The 18,720-nt window shown below is 48.5% G+C and overlaps 1 protein-coding gene across 1 annotated transcript; it reads left to right on the top strand.

The window, feature by feature from the left end:
- Positions 1-5,432: 5,432 nt before the first annotated feature.
- On the top strand, positions 5,433-18,586 carry F9 (coagulation factor IX). The gene is made up of 8 exons (XM_026035917.1): positions 5,433-5,529; positions 7,558-7,721; positions 7,863-7,887; positions 9,540-9,653; positions 11,175-11,303; positions 13,405-13,643; positions 15,834-15,951; positions 17,972-18,586. The coding sequence occupies exons 1-8, from the start codon at positions 5,463-5,465 to the stop codon at positions 18,517-18,519; spliced, it is 1,404 nt and encodes a 467-aa protein (XP_025891702.1). The 5' UTR covers positions 5,433-5,462; the 3' UTR covers positions 18,520-18,586.
- Positions 18,587-18,720: the final 134 nt, after the last annotated feature.

The following is an 18,720-nucleotide window of genomic DNA, read 5'->3' as shown; positions in this document are numbered from 1 at the left end:
AGGGGTGTGAATCCACTGCACGTTGGTAGAAGTCACCACTCGGGGCCTGACACTGGCCACACAACTCTCATCCTTCTCGACCTTTCCAAGCAGTGCAGAGGGGTTTGGCTGGCTCTCTTGGTGAATTTGGCTGCAAATTAACTCAGCCTTCACAGCAGGGAGCGCTTGGATTTGTTAGAGCTGGAAGTCAGAGCATCCAACAGCTCATTAGAGAATGCTGTTAGTAAGACAAATACACCAGGGCACCAGGGCAGAGGAACCAAAAAGAAAACCCAAGTAGGTTAAACTGACTAGAAATGGGCCAGCTCAGCCCCAACTGTGAGATCATTTCATCACACACCTCTGATTGCATCTCTGGGATTTCAGCAAGAAAATTGTAGTGACTGTCACTAGACCCAGACTGTTGGTTTCATCCATCACATGCACTGTTATGAGCAGACAGAGGAACCTGCAAGGCCCCTTTCTCCCAATATGGTATCTTACCAATTGACTGCCTTGTGAAGTTGGTCCCAGATGTACTGAAAGGCTCTTAGCTCTTCCAATTTCCTTCCAAGTCCCTCAGCTGGAAGTGGTGGACCGAGACTGCACTCACCAAGCAGAGAGCAAACTTCTCCAACAGCTGCCTCAGATACCTCAAACTCAGGGAACTGACTGATGCTTACAGGTAAAGATGAAACATCCTTATCTCCTTTCTGCATATCCTCTCCTTAGATTTTAATATCAACACCACAGATAGCTTGGTTCCTAATGGGAAGGCAGGCAAATAATGCTAATGATAGGAAGAAGGAAAGGGAGGGTGAGAAGGTGAATAGAGCAGAAGGATGCCCAGGAAAAGGCAGGAACACGGGTATGTAAAATGGGTAAGGCACAGAAAATGAAAGGAAGGGAGCTCCATCTGCTAGCCAGATGCTGTGGGCTGGGGTGACCCTGTCTCTGGACCGGTGTCCCGGTCCAGGGGCATTTCCCTAGGACACTGTGCTGCAAATAACGGCAGCAGATGGAAGTGATGGGTTTACCAGAGCAGAGAGAAATACCTTTCCGAGATCTGTTCCAAGGCAGCCTTGAGGGCTCACGCTCATGTTGGCGAGCCTGGCGCAGAGAGAGTCTCTTCCCTATACATGAGGCTGGCCCATTAAAGGGCAGGATGTTGTCCCGTGCCAGGCCAACTTCTGAGTTTATATTTAATGTACTTCTTGCTCTCTTTGGTGATGTTTCAGCTTGGTGAGCTACCCGAGTCAAACTCGGCAAGAGCTGCTTCCTTATCAGAGGTTTGTTTCCTTGCTTTATCAGGAGCTTGAAATGAAGATGGCAAATGAAGATGGATGGAATACCTTCAATAGGAAAGTATATCTGACTGGCTTGCACTCAATATTCTGAAAAGACAATGACCAAAACAAATCCATATTTCCTTTTAATATTGCCTATTTAACCCAAAAGAAARATATTAAAAACCCAAAAGAAAGATATAAAAGCTGTGACTGTGCAACATGCTGCCCCATGAATTAGTAATCCTGTTTACCTTCTACACTGGGAATCTTTTGCCTGTTTTGCTGTTTCTTACTGCCACTCAACGTGAGGAGTTTTTCTTTGAATGAGACTATTTCAAAGCACTTCTACACTCATGTAGACAGGGACTTATTTACTTGCTGACAGTTATTTACTTCCTGTAACTATTCCACAGCCACAGGATTTCCCAGATGAAAGCAGAGCTTGCTTGAAACTCTTGTTCAGGAGTCTAATTAAAACCTGAATAAAATGGGAGGGATAGAGCCTAAGCACTAACTGCGGTGGATGTGTCTTAAGGGAATCCAGCAATGGGAGATTGTTTCTTGGTACAATCTCAGGGAACATCCTCCTCTTGCCTGACYGCCCTCCCAGCCCCATGGAAGTCAATGACAGCATCTCCCCGTGCCCATGTTGCCACCAGCCACATCGGTGGCTTCGGGGCTGAGGCTCCCGCAGCGCCCTGGCAAAAGCCTTGGTTCACCAGGCTGGTTCCTTGGTTCACCAAGGAGCTGGGACAAGCTCTGCACCACAGTTTGCTACCTGCTGGGGTCCTTTCGGAAGGCAAAATTGCACTTTACTGCACTTCCTCCTTTGCACAACTGCGAAAAAGAACCCAAAAAGCAAAAACAAACAAGCAACAAAAAAACTGAGCGCTCTACAGGCATCAAATAGTGCAGGAACACTTGCCACATTTTAATTTTAGCTGCTACAAAACATGAAGGCATACCTTCACTTAGGCTGGATCACTAAGGCCACCCAAATACATCCTTGTCATTCTTTGGTGTTTTCACAGAGCAGGTACTGTCTGTGGTATGTTAATCACTGCAACAGAATGACAGGCACTGCAAAGGCCGGGCGGCTGAGCTGCCGCCCTGTTTGGATAACTTCCCACAGTCACTGCTCCAGAAAAAGCCATGGACTTCAAAGTAATCAAATAAGGAAAGGGAGAAAATAAAGATCAAGCATTATTTTCCCTGCTTTTCYGAAATAGCTTGTTTGCTGTTGGTTAAGGGAAGATTATTTACCATAGCTGGCTGGAGGGCAAAGGCAAATTGCAATTTGCTTAAGGTCTGAGCTGGGATTTTTTGCTTAAAAAGAGTGCATTTGCAGAAAAACCAGAGATTATGAACAATTCTTTAGCAAGATCCTTCAGCCTTCAGGGCGTTAACAGTATTGATCAGTACAGACAGAATACTTTGATCAGTACAGACAGAATACATTGATCAGTACAGACAGAATACATTTTAAAGAAATCTGTGAGATTAAAGTAGAAATAGTTTTCTCGTTTCAACTGCTCATAGAAGCCTCTTTGCTTTGCCATGCCCTGCACCCTTCCCTGGGGTGGGAACGCATCACCCAGCCCAACACACGGGCCCTAAACCTGCCTTTTTCTGATATCTATGCACACTTATTTAAGCAAGAATTTGAAATACAGCTAATTATTCCAGACTTCCATCTGACCCCACGTAGCAAACATGTCCTGTTCCCAACTGGATTGAAGAACTCCCCTCATGCTCCCAGCACTGCTCTCATAAAGCAAGAAGACCCAGAAGCAACTCCTGGGATTTAGTAACTGGAAATCAGACCCACTCTCTTTAGCTGACACCAGAGGAGACCAAGTACGATGAAGAATTTCATCGGATTAAGTTTTTGGTAGACAGCTCTTCAAGTCAGGAAGTTCCTGTTTCCTTCCTCCTATGAAAGATTTTGACCTTTCTTTGCCAACCATGGACGCCAAAGATCACAAGATTTACAACAAACGAGCTACTGAAATCGCAAGAGGAAGAGAAGAGCCGCGCAGTTCAGCTCAGCCTAGTTTCCAGTATCCGTAGGCTCCTCGGTGACGTCCTTGCAAGCCTGGGAAAGCAGCAGGAGGGCTTGGAACAGCAACGTGAAGCTGGAGCTGAGCTGAAGCCAGGGACAGACTGCACACGCCTGYGGACCCGGGCGTCCTGGGAGGGAGCTTTGGGGCTACATGCATTTTTCATCAAAATACGCTACTTGGGCAATACTGCAATATTTTAAAGCAACATCAGTTTTAACAGTACTTGACAGAGCTGTTTGTGTGTGCCAGGCTCTGGTCACTGGCGACGAGCAAGAGGTTTGATTTGAAAGCCTTATTTTTCCAATCCAGAAATGACCATTTTGACACAGTTCCATCTTCGAAATAAACACATGCCCAGAATCATTTTGTTCAAATGAGAAAACAAGAAACATCAACATAATCCTCAAATCTAAAACCTCAGACTAGAAGAGATGCCTCCTAACAACTCACTGCTAAACAGAGACCTTGAATAGGAAGGAAAATGTCTTAGCTTTRTATTTTAGCCTTCTTGTGAAAGCATGGAACAAAATCAGAATAAATCAAGACCAAATACTTCATTATGTCACCCATGTAAACCCCAAAGCTGTCAGCACCACGGTGCCCATTGTAGAGATCAGCATTCTGGGGACCTTGCTTGTAAAATTAATGAAAGAAACACTTTTACCTACAATTCAGTGTCCAGGAGTTGACAGCAACAGTAGCAAGACAAGAAATTATCTATATTAATGACCCTGTTTATTCCACTGCTGTTGGCATTTCGTGTGAAGATTAATTAGCTATAGTGTTGCAGGTACTATTACAACTGAAACATGCACCATAAACCAAGAATAATTTGACTCACCTGCATTCTAAAACAAAATATTTACAGGAATGAGATTCTAATTGTCCTTTGTTACRGCAGGCCCTTCCGCACAGTCCTTTTTGATAGGAGATCTATTGTTTCAGCCTTTCAGCCCTATTTGTTTTCCCACATTTGCATGTTCTTATGCACAGAACATGAGAGATGATCATTACCGTCTTCCCTTTGCATCCAGTTTACGTCAACAGCCCATTACCTCATCCTAACTCATTTATCTACCACAGAAATTTGATAACAAGAGCTACTGGCAGTGATGAATAAAGATCATTTCAAATGGAGCAAGGAGAAACAAGATGAATTATAGGTTTTAGGACCTTTTGTTTGCTCAAGAAAGGKAAAATAAAGGATCTTTTTCACCCAGGCAACCCAGTTCTCGCAAGGCTGTAACTCAAATTCAGCACCTCTCATTTACCTGCAGCTGATTGTTCCTTTCTGCACACAAAAGCAACTCCAAATACTCATGCAACCATAAACGTCTCTCATTTGCTGCACGAAGGAACATTTTTAATTTTTTGGACCGAGTGCACGGAATTTATGGTTCATAAGCTCAAGTAAACACTTTAACAACTACCCGAGGGCGACTGTAACCTCATAGCAACTAACAGCTCTCCAGCCCACAAGACACGKGCACATCCACTAGCCTGCAAACCCCATTTCTCCCCAAACTGAGGGAGCCCRTTTGCGAGCACTCCCGGCGACGTCAAACGCACCGGGGGATTCTGCTGCGTTGACAAGAGCAGATCATTCATCTCGTCGCATTGACGAGAGCACAACATCCATCTCGCTTTGCTAGGAACCAGTGCAGGCTTTAGCAAGCCCTCATAACCAAGCCTCAGCCAACATCTCTCTGCTGGTTTTCTCTTAACCATGATATTATTTCTCTTAACCATGATATATAAACGTTACCATGACTTTTATAGGGCCAGTAGCATCACCTGGACAGGAATGAGAAACCCAGCGCTTTGACAGAGTTTATGCAAACTGGATTCATTTATTCTCATGCCAAGCCCAATCTCCCGAACACAGCAGTAATATCCCAAAGGGGAACCAAGGACCCAAGGACCACATCTGCCCAAGGGAGTCCTGAACACAAACGTGGCCCTTTGAATAACTGCTGTTCTGCCACCTGAAGCCTCAGCAATGGCACATCTGGGGACCTTAAATTAAAGGGTTACCCAGGGTAAATAAACAAGCGCTTGCACTTTGGAACTATTGACTGAGCTCCACCACTTGAACAGTTCACCAGCAAGAGGTTAAGGCAGCGAGAAGAAGATGGCAAAAATCCCTCTCGTGTTCTCCATTTATCTTCTGGGAGCTTTTCTTGGTGCCCAAAGTGAAGGTGGGTTCATTTAAAACCTAGGAAGCCCTTGGGGGCGGGGGTTATCGTCACAGGAAAAGGGATGGGGGACAGATTACGCAGCAACAAGAGCCCCGAGCAGGGCTGCTACATTTCGTAGCTTCTCCTGCTGAAGCTCTGGGAATTTTCGTGGGAATAAAATAACAGATTTATGGTGATCTTGCACAGAAAACATCCCAGGGATTAATTTTAAGAATGGGATTTTTTTCTTTAAATTTGTAGAGCTTTTAAGCTTTCAGAGCTTGATTCAGCCATTTTAGGACAAACACTCACCCACACCAAAGGAAGAGCAGGGAAAGTGCCCTGGGGAGCAACCTCCATGCCCCTTACCACGCTGCTCCTGGAATACAAAGTACTCATCAAATGGYCAGTGGATTTGCCACCCTGAGAACTGTTTAAAGCCAAACTCTGTGTGAATTTAACGAATATTGTAAAGTGTAGCCAAAATCATAGACAGGATAGAGGAGTTGATGGATGAGGACAATCACACACAGTAATGCAGCCTGTTGTCAGATATAYGCACAGCAGCAACAGTTCCAACAGAGGCCGGTTCAGACCTTCTGCAATTACTTGTTTGCTTCCAGACCAGCCTTTTCCCTTTCACTAAAAACTGCAAGTAACAGGTAAAACAGAAAAATATTTCTAAAGAGTTGGCTGAGCGATGAGAAACGAGCAGAGCCCGAAATATATTAGTGCCACCATCCACCTAGGTGTACCCCCTAGAAAACGCTGCTGGACTGGCAGGCAGGTTCCCTCTCCCAGTCTGGGCTCAGACCCATCTCTTTTAGATGCTGGTTTAGAAGGCAGTGGGTTGCCAGCGAGCATCTGCTCACTCACTGCATCACCCACAGCTGCTCCCTGTGCCCAGTTTGGGGCTGCAGGACGGGTAGCCTTTCCTCATGCACCTAAACATCAATGTGCAGATCGAGGGCACCCACTCCCCCAGTGGGGCTGGGGTGTTTATAGCAAGCCCAGCCTCTCTGGAAGTCASTTTTTTGCACCCACTTCCTCTTTTAACTGCAAATGCACGAGCAGGAGGAAGGCAGAGGTGTAGCCTTGTTTGATAAGGACACAGATCACTGCAAAAATAATCAGAATAGCCTCCGGCAGGCAGGGCTCTGGTAAAGAGACTGACCGTGCTTGACAACACGGTACAAATCAGAGCACTGCTGCCCAGGTTCATTAGGGTTTATCTGGATCTGCCCTCCCCTACTTCCAAGGGGCTTGGATGGGGTCACAGCAGAGCAGAKGATGAGCAGGGAAGTCAGGGGCTGGCGCCTGCCTCTCAAGTGCCCCCCTGCCCATGTCCAGCCTCTCATTAACCTTCACATAGGACAAGCTGGTGAGGAGCTAAGGCCTCAGGACAACCCCAGGCATCCCAAGGCCTCTCGGAGTCCTGAGCCAGGGCAGCAGCTTCCTGGTGACCCCAGCAGCTCCAGGCAGTGCTGCTCCATCAGGCCATCAGATGACAATAAAAGGACACAGACATTTAAGGAGGGTGGAGAGGCCAGTGAGGCAAAGACAGATGTTCTTCTGGGTGAATGATGTTTAAAAGTGGGGACATATCTACCTGGGGGGAGACGGGGAACCTACCGTAGGCTCAGCGGTGGCAGGGGTCTTGGAGAGGTGGGACACAAACAGACCCTACCAGACACAACGGGATGCGTTTCCCTCAGTGCAGGCACAGCTTGTCCAGTGGGACGCGGGACTGGTGAGCTTTAGATAGGGCTCAATGTAGAGTGGGCAAGGGGGAAAATGCAGGCTGGTGGCTGAGGGGACACCTGCCTGAGCCTGGGTCCCTCCTGAGGAGATGGCGACAGGCCCAACTCTCCACTSTTTGGGTCAAGGCTTTGACTCCAGGTTCTCCAGATTTCATCCTCTGGCTTACACTTAAATTGAGCACCAAGGAAAGCCCAAGCAGAGGAGAAAGTGCCCAAAATGTCCCTGGCCATGGGCAAAGCAGGGCTGCCTGGGCAGAGCCCTCCAGCTCCGATGCCTCTCCAATTGCAGTGTTCATGGAGAACAGGGAGGCGAGCGCCGTCCTGCAGCGGCAGCGGCGGGCCAATTCCAACCGCCTGGAAGAGGTCATTCCCGGGAACCTCGAGAGAGAATGCATAGAGGAGAAATGCAGTTTCGAGGAAGCGCGAGAAGTCTTTGAAAACACGGAGAAAACGGTGGGTATTGCAGCTCCAAGATGGCAAACGTGGGGTGCCGCCCAGCCTTCACCATAGCTTTGGGGTCCTCCCTTTTGGCTAYCTGAGCCACCCAGTGCCCAGAAATGAGGAATTAATGGAAATGTCCTTCTTGCTTTGCAGATGGAGTTTTGGAAGACGTACGTGGGTAAGAGCTGTCTTCTTCATGTTCCAGTGCCTGCTGTTCCTCTCTTGGCACACGAGCAGGCATTTAGYGAAACAAACGTGTCCCAGCGTTCAGAAAATGTTTTATGACAGAGCTCATCAGCGTTAGGTGGCCTGAAAACTGCAGCCACTCAGCCTGGACCTGCCCTGCTTGTGTGAAATCCCAGGTTAAAAAACAAATCTGCATTTGCTCATTAGTTTCTTTCCAAGCAGTTTTCCTGAGCAAACTGCAAAATCCCCATAGAATAAGTCCAGTCCATGCTGACCACGGGGTGCAACGGGTCACCCCACGGCTGCAGCTGTCACAGCCCATGGCAAACAGCTGTTTCCAGTTCACACCAGTGATCCCAGATACTTGAATTTGTCCCATTTTTCTTCCACTATCTATTCCTTTCTTCCCACAGCCTCAACTCCCGACTACTCCTCAGTTCCTCCCAAAAGAGATTTTGATGCCCGCTAAAACATCTGAAAGTAATTTTAAGGACATTTTGGCAAATGAATGGCTTTAAAGTTTGGCAAAGTGCCCAGAACATCTCACTAAAATGTGTTAAATAATTCAGATTAGTCASTCCAGACTAATAAGAAAAGAAAAAAGTTCTATTTGCATTTCAGGACTGCCCTCTGAAGAAACAACCAGTGAAATTCAGCATTGCATTTGCTCCCCTCTGATTATAACGGCTCAACCCTTCAAAAAATAAGGGAATGTCACATATTTTCCTAGCATCCCAAGTGCCCATGGTGGCTGCCCATCTTGCAAGCTGCTCCTTCCCACGCGTGGGGCTGAGAGGAGCTCACCCCTCACTGAGCTCTGCCCCTACCCGCGCTGCAGGGCCCTCGCCAGGCCCCAGCAACTCAAGTTTCACACACAAACCCAGACGCTTTGCCTTAAACCACACGGAATCGCTTTGTCCCTCTTTCCAAGCTGTTCTTTACATTCCCGCCTGCAACTCAACGCATCATTAACAGCCACATTTACTGGTGGGGCGCCTCGTGACATCCCTTCTCCTTCCTTGCCTTTGTGTTACTCCTTCAGAGCTCACTTCCCTGCAATTCAACATCCTGACGTACTTACTAAAGCCTTGCGCTTCCGAAGCASAGGCATCTGTAAAAATTAAGGTCCTGCCACGTAAAGAAAAATCTAGACCACGTAACAGTAGCAAAAACCTTGGAAAGAAGGACAGAGCAATGACCGAGGCTCATAGTTCCAACCCCCTAAGGAGTCTCCAAACCCGGTGGACAGGCCCTATTTCAGGGAACAACGACCAGAGCGTTAAAATAATTCAGATGAGAAAATCAGAGCTATTCTCGATGAAATAAACCTTCCAACTTCAGCTGCCTAAATTAGTCAAGAGACAGGATCCCATTGAAAGGTCATGCTAGGGAGATTTTAGAGGAGTTTTGCTGAAACGGGAAGAATTAACCCACAGAGGGCAGGGTATATAGCTTGGCCACAACACTACAGCTGTGTGCCACAATCAGACTTATTTTTTTTTTTTTTATCACAAAGAGGCAAAGGCTTCTTGTCTCTCAATTGTTTTTAAACCAGAGGCTTGTGCCAGGCAAGGCTCCAGTGCTTGGTGGGCATCAGCTGTGGTGGATGTTCCTGCTTGCTAAATCTCTTGTCTTCTCCCCAAGATGGAGATCAGTGCGATCCCAATCCATGCAAAAACGGAGCCTCTTGCAARGATGGAGTAGGCACCTATGTGTGCTGGTGCCCGGCTGGGTACGAAGGGAGAAACTGTGAGATAGGTACGTACCAGGGGTCACTCTGTGCATGTCTCATCCTGCTGGAAATCCCAAAGTGGGTATAAAKTGCTTCATTCTACTCAAGAGTTGTTTCAGACCCACTTTGCCATGCTACRGGGCACAGCCCATTGGCAAGGGGACTGTATGGTCCACGCTTCGGGGAACAGAAGGTGGCACCTCCATCCTCTCTTGTCCTTTAGAGAGCCCCAGGAGCACCTCAGATGAGCACCAAGGTGCCTGCTCATACACGCCATTCATCAGAGACTGTCTCAAGGTCTTCTAGTTTAGTACCTGCAGCTTCTCCTCCTCACACCAACCCAGCAGTGCTGGGCCCAGAGTGCAGAACAAGGCAGAGCTCTGGAGACCTCCGTGCAACAGCACTTGTTTAAATCCAGAATTATAATTACCACCAGCAAGCCTGCTCTACAAGGAAACAAAAGGCAAATATTTTCCTGATGGGCCAAGGAGCTCCTGCAGACCAAACAGCTGATAATTTAAGTAAGAGGGATATTCAGCTCCTGTATATATAATATAATCAGGGGCTGTGCAACTTGCATAATGTGCTAGACTTACTGCACTAATAAAAGATTCTCTTTCTAGTCGGGTTTCTGCTCTGGCAAGAGGGGAGCGTACGTTAAAAGAGCATTTCAAAGCTGCATCAAATTTAAATAGTCTCATTGCAGATTTCTCAGAGAAGTGAGACAGGAGCAAAAATAGCACCAGAAGTGAGGCGTGAAAAGGATCTCTATAAAAATAGTAAATGATGGCATTAAAATGGCTACAGGAAGGGAGGTGTCCTTGAGGAACTAGGAGCCGAGTTAATCTACTGTGAAGTTATTTGGAAAAAAAAGATCACTGAGAATTAAGAGGGCGTCAGTGGATTTGTGGTCTTCCAAGTGCAAGAGTTGGCGTTCCCATAAAGAGGGATATGAGATGGGGTAGGAAAAGGCACCCGCGATGAAAATGGGAATCTTGGAGCACCTCAGGTTTCACTACAAACAGCAGAACCTGTTTCATCAAAAGCTGTGCTGAAATGAGTCTGCCACGTAGGGCTGCCATGATTTATTGGCTTGTCAAGAAGAGCATATGGTTTTGCCCGAGGTTTTAAGTTTGAAGCCCAGYGATAATCCTGAGACTAAATGTTTCCTTGGGCCGAGGGGTTGCTCCTATCCGAAAAGCAGAGCTCTTGGCCAGGACCTGGTCACCTGGGCTGGATTTCAGTGAGTGCAGGGGGAGGAGGGGAGCGCAGCGGTGGGAAATCACGTGGCTCGTAACCAAATATTTGCAGGAATCCTTTAGGGTCAAGCTGCCAAATTTTGGAGAGTTCTGCAGCACTGAGCAGCTCCAATTGCACCTGTCTTCTCAAACAGACTTCTTACGAGCATGGACGTGACCGGGCAGGAGGACACACTCACTGCAAACAAGCAGCACCACTTTCTGTAGTTCACAGCAACTGGAGTGGGTTATATGCTGAACCGTTTGCATTTCCAAGAGTATTTATGGCTTCACTTCTATGTCTTTCAGACTTCACGTGTTCAATTAAAAACGGAGGCTGCAAGCACTTCTGCAGGCACGACCCGCCGCAGAAAGTTGTTTGTTCCTGTGCTGCTGGCTACAGACTGCACGAAGATGGGAAGTCCTGTGAACCTACAGGTTAGATGTTAGTTTTCCTAAGAGATTTGGTATAAAGCTTCCAAAGTCTTCTCCTGGATTTACATAAATGGATCTCCCAGAAATGCAATATCCCCTTGGGAAGCCGGCCTTGCTGTCATGCTTAGCAAGTGTAAAAGGCCTGAGGCTGCAGCTTCCCAACGGCAGATGTGGGGTCACACACGAAGGATGCAACTTAAGCATCATTTTTTAAGCTTATGTAGGTGGAGAAGGAGCTTATGTGTCCGGGAATTTGTGCACAAGCCAATCTGCTCGTTTCAGATGGCTGCTCACACAGGGTCCTCTCCTGTTAGAGCCATTCTGCAACTTGAGGTAGGAGCCAGTAGCTGGAGACAGCAGCTTAGTGCTCAGCTGTATCACCACACATCCCGGTACACATCCAGCTGGAGCTCATTCCCAAGTTCCTCCACTAATAGCCACTATTTAGGCAGCAATCTTGGCTTTTTCAGGAGCAGAGGACCTTTCTCCCCGTGAAATCCTACTGACAGTGCATCTCATTGCTGGGCATCATGCTATATCCTAAAATTACTTGACTTTGGTGCAGATGAGTGAAACTTGAGGTGGTGCTGGCGTTCCATCATGGYGTAGACACACCTGGAGATCCTCAACAGCGATTAAAATCTATGGTTCAGACGTGGTTTAAAGCAGCATGATGGAAAGACAGAGCAAAGGGGCAGAGAGAAAGCAGACTGTTTCAGGTTGCAAGTTCAAACTGGTCAAAATAACAAGTTCTTGTTCCATCACTAACCTCACCCCGCTCCTTGGATAGTACGTGAGCTCCAACCACACTGGCCCACATAATCCCAAAGACTCAACACAGCTAGGCAAGTTGACAGCAACACATCTGGCAGAGGAAGCTTAAGATTGAATACAGAAAAATCTTTATCCTCTATGTGCAATTTAAGATTTGATATTATCCTGCTTTAATGCCTAGATGTGACAGATTTGCATCCTTAAAGCGAGCTAGTTTCTGAAGTTCTGAGSGCTGCAGCCAGCAACACATTGAGCTCCTTAAAGTGCTGACTTCAACAGTCACTGCAGGAAGTTTCTTTAGTCTAGGATTCCTTCTATGAGCGTAGATCATTAGGAGCTAAGGCCTGCGTTACCCACCACACTGTCACAGTTTCACTAGACCAGCAAGCTTCACTGTTTGCAGTCAGGTCACCTTTGAGGTTGGGTAATTATCCTTCCTGTATAAGCTGAGCTTCTGTTGGCCATGAAACCCTAACCTTGCAGGTAGCTCTTTCCCCTTGCTAAACACTTACTTGAACACTTCTCCAAGAGTAGATTGTTTAAAAAAAGCAAGAAATCTCTGTGGGACACCCTTTATCTAGTTTTACACCGATGTCTGTTTGCACAGTGCTGTAGGAAGCTCTTCAGATGAAAGACAGTGCCGGATGCTATTTACTATTTTGACTGCCACTATTAGCAGGAATTCTGCACACATTGAGTAGGAGAGAGATGGAAAGAGAGAATTGGAAGTGAGCTTAACAGACGTGATCATCATTAACCAAGAAAACCTGCAATTCTAGAAAGAGCTTATTGGTGCTTTTCTCACCTGTGTGCCAAACAGGATTATTTCTAAATTGGCAGATATTATTTCCTGTTCTCTCCTAGCTGGACTTGTATTGTACCAAGTTATTTGCTGTAGAAATGTCAGCCAAAGGGCCTTGCTGACTGCCCCAGCAATCCTCCCAGGCATGCACCTCAGCATCCGGCTAAATAAAAGATTCCCACCACAGAGTCCYGTTACAAATTCTCATTCTCTCTCTCCCCCCTTTCCAAAGTTATTTAGAATTAATTTATAGAGAATTTATAGAGCATGGAAACAGTTCATGCTCTTGCTGCTACTGTGCAGTGTCTTCAATCCTAGCTTGGRCCCTGGACTGTTCAGTTTTGTTTGCGTCCATCAGAGCACCTGTTTGCCAGCAGAACCCACGAGTTGGCCCACGGTGTCTCCCACGTCAGTCCCAAAGCAGGACACTGTGCAGAGACAGCATGTGTCTCCTCACCTGCCCCATCACTTGCTGCAACTCTTGGCATGACCTCCAGCCAATTGTAAATGCGAGCTTTTCTCTCCCAGTGCCATATCCCTGTGGCAGGATTACCGCTCCYGAGGCGAAGAGCAAGCTCACCCGAGCCATAAACACCTTAGAGAACTGGAACACAACCTACGATGACCTTGACGACGTTTCCAACGAGGATCTTGCCAACATCACCGAAGCCACCACAGCTGCCACCACGAGAATCGTACCAATAGTTAAGACTGGCACCCGGGTGGTTGGTGGATCCGACAGCATGAGAGGCGAGGTGCCCTGGCAGGTACTGCCTCCTTCTCTGGCTCTGTGGTCACCTTAAGAGTAGCTTTTGGTTATTCCTTCTGACGCAGAATCTTCTTACCCCTACATTCYTGAATGCCATCTCTGCAGTTAGTTCAGCAGTGGGCTTCAAGTCTGACAGTTTCTTTTTGTACATCACTTTATGCTGCAGCAATACAACTTGCCTGGCTGAGGGTCACCATAGCCAAAAATAAATAAATAAATAAATGCCAGAGTCATAGGGAACAAAGGACCCACTTCTGAGTTTATGAAAACAGGATTCAAGAGCTGTTCATAGACTCCTCTAGAATAAGCCCGAGTCTGAGGTAGGGGAAGTGTGAAAGACACAGCTTTGCAAGGAAGAAGGCAGTTCAACTTCTGGCCAAGTTAGTCTGAAAGCATCAGAAATATAACTTGAAATCAAGACTGTGATTCAGGGRGTTGGGGTCCTTTGGAATAGATTTAGCACCTACACGCAAAGTGAGGAATGACTGAGTTGCCCAGGTTATACAACCTGCAGCCACTTACCTCGGGTTTGGGACAGAGCCTTGACAGAGCCTGTCCAATCCATGCACTGATGGCATTGGATTTAATATTTGCTTCCTGCTTTTCCTCYCCCTTCCTCATGTCACCTCTTTTCAGAGGAGGTTTTTAGACCTCCTCTAGATTCTCAGAGGAGGATCTAGATCTTCAGCTGACACAGTCACTAAAGTTCCACCATTTTCAACAGATCTATGACAATTTATACCATCAGAGAATCGGTCCTCTTATGAGATCTGCCAAATCTGGTTGATCTTTCTTTATCCAACAGCATATCCAATTTGTGACATCGCAGTCATCACTGTCTTGATCAAAAGTGGTGTCACAGGTGAGGTGAGAGACTGAAAAAAGCCTCCTCCCACACACTGCTCCACAGATGATTTTTGAATGAATGGCACAAAGAATTAGCTCCTAGTCTGAGTCTTTTCCAAGTCATCTGTCACCCCTAAATTCTGCTGTGGCATCAGTGAGCCCAGAAAATTCAAATACTTGAGAGCACAAAGTAATAAATTAGGCTGAGGTTTAGAAAATAGCAAATCTCTTGCCTTCATAAGCTCTCTTGTAGACTCTCTTTCTAGCTCACTCACCTCCACGCACTGCTGCTCACCACAGGCTTGGCACCAAGCGCGGACACGGTGGAACCCACTMTGTATTCACTCCAGAGGAGAGCCTTCTGGAGAACCAGAAGGTTAAGTATAGGAAATCAGTAAATCCACAAAGAAAATAAGTTCACACACAACATGCCCTCTAAGTCTGGCTAGGTAGCTCTTGGAGACTTTTATTATAACAAGCAACCTCCCAAAAGGTCTTAGCTGCCCTCTTGTCAGCTGGCAAATGAAGGTTACCAGCCTCCTAGTGAGCCATGGAGCAGCCTGGAGGGATGCTAGGTCTTCTCTGGTGTTTGGGGTAGCTAATGGGGTTCATATCCMATTGAGAAGTTTTGTGGGGCACACCACTGTCTTGTCACCTCCATGGTGTACCCTTGTGCCCAGGATCTCTGTTGCTTATWCTGTTCCACACTTTCGCAGAAAGTACAGCACTTTTTTCTGTTTTTCCTTCTCCTATCCACACAGAGGTGACTGAATCTGCCTCTGAGCTCCTTCAAACCTTGCGGACACCCTGACATTGGTTTCAGGTCCCTCCCCAACCTACATTAAGCACCCTCTGAGGACAGACCCCATCTTTGCAGCYTGGCAGCTCAGCAACCCGCTGCAGCAGCGATTTCCAATCTGTGCTGCCATCCCGTGGCTGCCTGCTTGGGTGGCCAGCACAGCGAAACAGCCTTGSTGACATCCATACAGGCAGACCACAAAAGGGACTGAGCAGTTCACAAAGGCACCCACAAGGACACAGGTATCGAGTTATATGTAATCATAGAGAAGCYCTGGTTGCAGTAGGCAAGCTGGGTTTTCTTCATTATCAATATTGATCACTTGCATTTAAAACTCAGCCTCCACTGACTAACAAGGTGTCAAGCAAGCAAGGATGTGTATAGTACAAAGCAGAGAGCCAGCAACAAGCCCTGTTACAGTAAAGGAACAAACTGGGTGAATTATAGCAGAAATCCACCTTCTAAACTCTTCCTCAAAGCTACCATGCCTTGTTCTTCCTCCCCACCAACTTGCACAGCTCGGCTCTCCCTCTGCTCCTGCAGGTCTACCTGGTGAACAGCCACAACGTGGGCTTCTGCGGCGGGTCCATCATCAACGAGCGGTGGGTGGTGACGGCCGCGCACTGCCTGCAGCCGGGTGACAACGTGACCGCCGTGGCAGGTGAGCACCGCCGGCGCTGGCATCACTGCAGGCTCCAGSGAGACGCCTGCTCTTAACTTCCGAGGAAAACAGCACTTATGGATCGAAGCAGGGGGATTGGGTGGGGATGTGYAAAGTGCACGTTCATAGCAAGGCCTTGGCAGAGTCAGAGAGGGACAAGGTGGCCAGCAAGCACGGCAAGAGATGGTGCCACTTCACAAAACAAACCCATCTTGGAGTGGAAAAGGGTATTTCTCCCTCTTAGTACCCAGCTGCTTCAGGCTACTGCCCAACAGCCTGCTAGGGACTCAGTGCAGGGCCCTGACCCTTACAGCTTCTTATAGCTGAGGCAGAAACATCTGAATTATTAGCATCTCCCACGTGTGAATACATGGCATAGGAGACACACTGTTACAGCCCCTAGAAGTACTGAAAAGAGGCAAGAAATTATCCTGCTTTCTGTTTAAGCACTAGCAAGCTTTGAGACAGTTTTGCTCGGAAACCCAGCACAAAGCCCAGCATTGTGCCTGCAACTGTGAGAAAGTACAAAATTCCCCTGCAAAATCTTCAGAAAGACCAGGCCAGAGGTTTTGYATTTGCATGCAACCTGCCCCTTGTTTCAGGCCCCATCGTGTGCCCCTCCATTTTGGGCACGTTATTACTGCCGGTGCTCCCTCCACGCTGCTCTGCAGTGCAGCTGGGTTTCCAGGAGAGCAAAGCACCGATTTTGCAGGGACTGCTCTATGCCTACCCTCACCGTGCACATTGCACTGGGAGCAGCTGACTCTCTCCTCTCTGCTGGGGCAAAACATCCAGCTTTGTAACAGCAGAAGGCCGCAAATGGATCATGGGGGCAGCAGATGCACTCCCATCCCATCCTCCCTGCATCTCCGCTTCCACCATAGATGCATATCCCCWGGACCCTTACAAAAACAAGCAGCTGCAGTATAAGATAAAAACCCTCTCAGAACCTCCCCTCTGGGTCTTGCATTTGCATCATAGAAGCACAGCCCATGAGGAAGTCAACGTTTCACAGGGRGTTGCAAACCCTCCTCGCAGAGCACCCAGCAGCACCAGGCTCCAAAACCACCTGCACCGGGTGGCAATGTTAGCACGAACACAGCGAGCTGCCTCACCTCTCCCGGTGGGATCCTCCTGCTCCCAGCAGCCGCAGGACACTGCTGGGGCCGGCGGCGCTGCAGATGGTGCTCAGAGTCCGTATGTTCTGGAGATGACAGCAAAGCAGAAACGCTGCTGCGGGGGTTAAACACAGCCCGTGCCTCTGGGGCTGCAGGAAAGCACGCAGGAGAAGTCCTCCCTCAGCACAGTGAGCTTGCAGGAGGGCTCAGGTCACACACAGACCCCACTACTGCCCCAAGCACCCAAGATATCAGTGCATTTCCCTCTCCCTCTCCCTGTTGTTGCACAAGGCAAGAGGAGGTAACAGGCGGCAGCTGCTCCCACACTCTGGAATCAGGCACACCTGAACCTTGCTTGGGGGAGCACCTGGGGGTACTGGGAGGGAAATGGCCATGGAAACACTTTGGCTGTTGGTGCCATCCCTCTGTCCYACCTGGAGAGTCTGCAGGTACAGAGGTGGGGTGGCCATGAGGAAAGTTGGGCTCCTGCCTCCTGATCAGTAATTCGTTTTTTGCAGCGAAGCCTTGTTGCTAGGGCCCCTCCTCCTGTGCTCCTGGGGCCCTGTTACCCCTTGTGTCCCTGAGAGGCTGCGAAATCCCCAGGATTTCCAGGTCTTCCCTAAAGGGGGAAGCACCAAAGTCCTCATGCCCCATCTGTCTCCTTGGAGGGCAGACTCTGCCTTTCCCCAGCTTGTTGCCACACTTGGTCTTAGAGTGGCCCGTGTCACTTGGCATTAAGTGCAGCAGTTGGAGACCTAAGGCCAGGGGGCTGGTAGCACAAGGAAACTTCTAGAGGCTTCTGAGAAGGTGGCAAAGCAGACCTGAGCACAGCAGGGACTCGGGGTCAGGGCGGACGTCAGGTGACAACCATGTGACAGCCCCATCCGCACGTGTCTCCGTAGGCGAGTACAACACGAAGGCCGAGGACGCCACGGAGCAGCGGCGGCGGGTGGTGCGGATCGTGCCGCACCCCACGTACAACGCCACGCTCAACAAGCACCACAACGACATCGCGCTGCTCGAGCTGGAGGAGCCGCTCCGCTTCAACAGCTACGTCACCCCCATCTGCCTCGGCAGCAGGGACTTCACCACCAAGCTGCTCAAGTAYGGCCTGGGCACCGTCAGCGGCTGGGGCAGCCTGTACTACCGCGGGCGCGAGGCCACCGTCCTCCAGGTGCTCAGGGTGCCCTTTGTGGACCGGCCCACCTGCCTCAAGAGCACCTCCATCACCATCGAGCACAACATGTTCTGCGCCGGCTTCTCTGCTGGCGGCAGGGACACGTGCGAGGGCGACAGCGGCGGGCCCTTCGCCACCGAGTTYGAGGGGACCTGGTTCCTCACCGGCGTGACCAGCTGGGGCGAAGAGTGTGCCAAGCCCGGCAAGTACGGCATCTACACCAAAGTCTCCAAGTACATCAAGTGGATCAAGGACACCTCAAGGCTTGCGTAGGCGCATGAGGCTTTCCAGAAATTACTGCAGTTTAATAAACACTTCTCAAGGGACTCATTTTTGCGCTCAGAAGGGGTGCAAATCCAGTGCAAATGAGCCAATAAGAAAATAAAAAGCCTTTCTAATTACACCTGCCTGCATTCATTAACCCACCGGCCCCACCATGAGCAACCATGAGTCTCCAAAAGTCTCATGGTCGTG

The sequence above is a fragment of the Nothoprocta perdicaria genome, unplaced genomic scaffold (genome assembly GCF_003342845.1).
Source record: "Nothoprocta perdicaria isolate Ctin4 unplaced genomic scaffold, notPer1 scaffold_17, whole genome shotgun sequence".
NCBI classification, from domain to species: Eukaryota; Metazoa; Chordata; class Aves; order Tinamiformes; family Tinamidae; genus Nothoprocta; species Nothoprocta perdicaria.
This window is presented reverse-complemented; position numbering and strand designations above follow the sequence as displayed.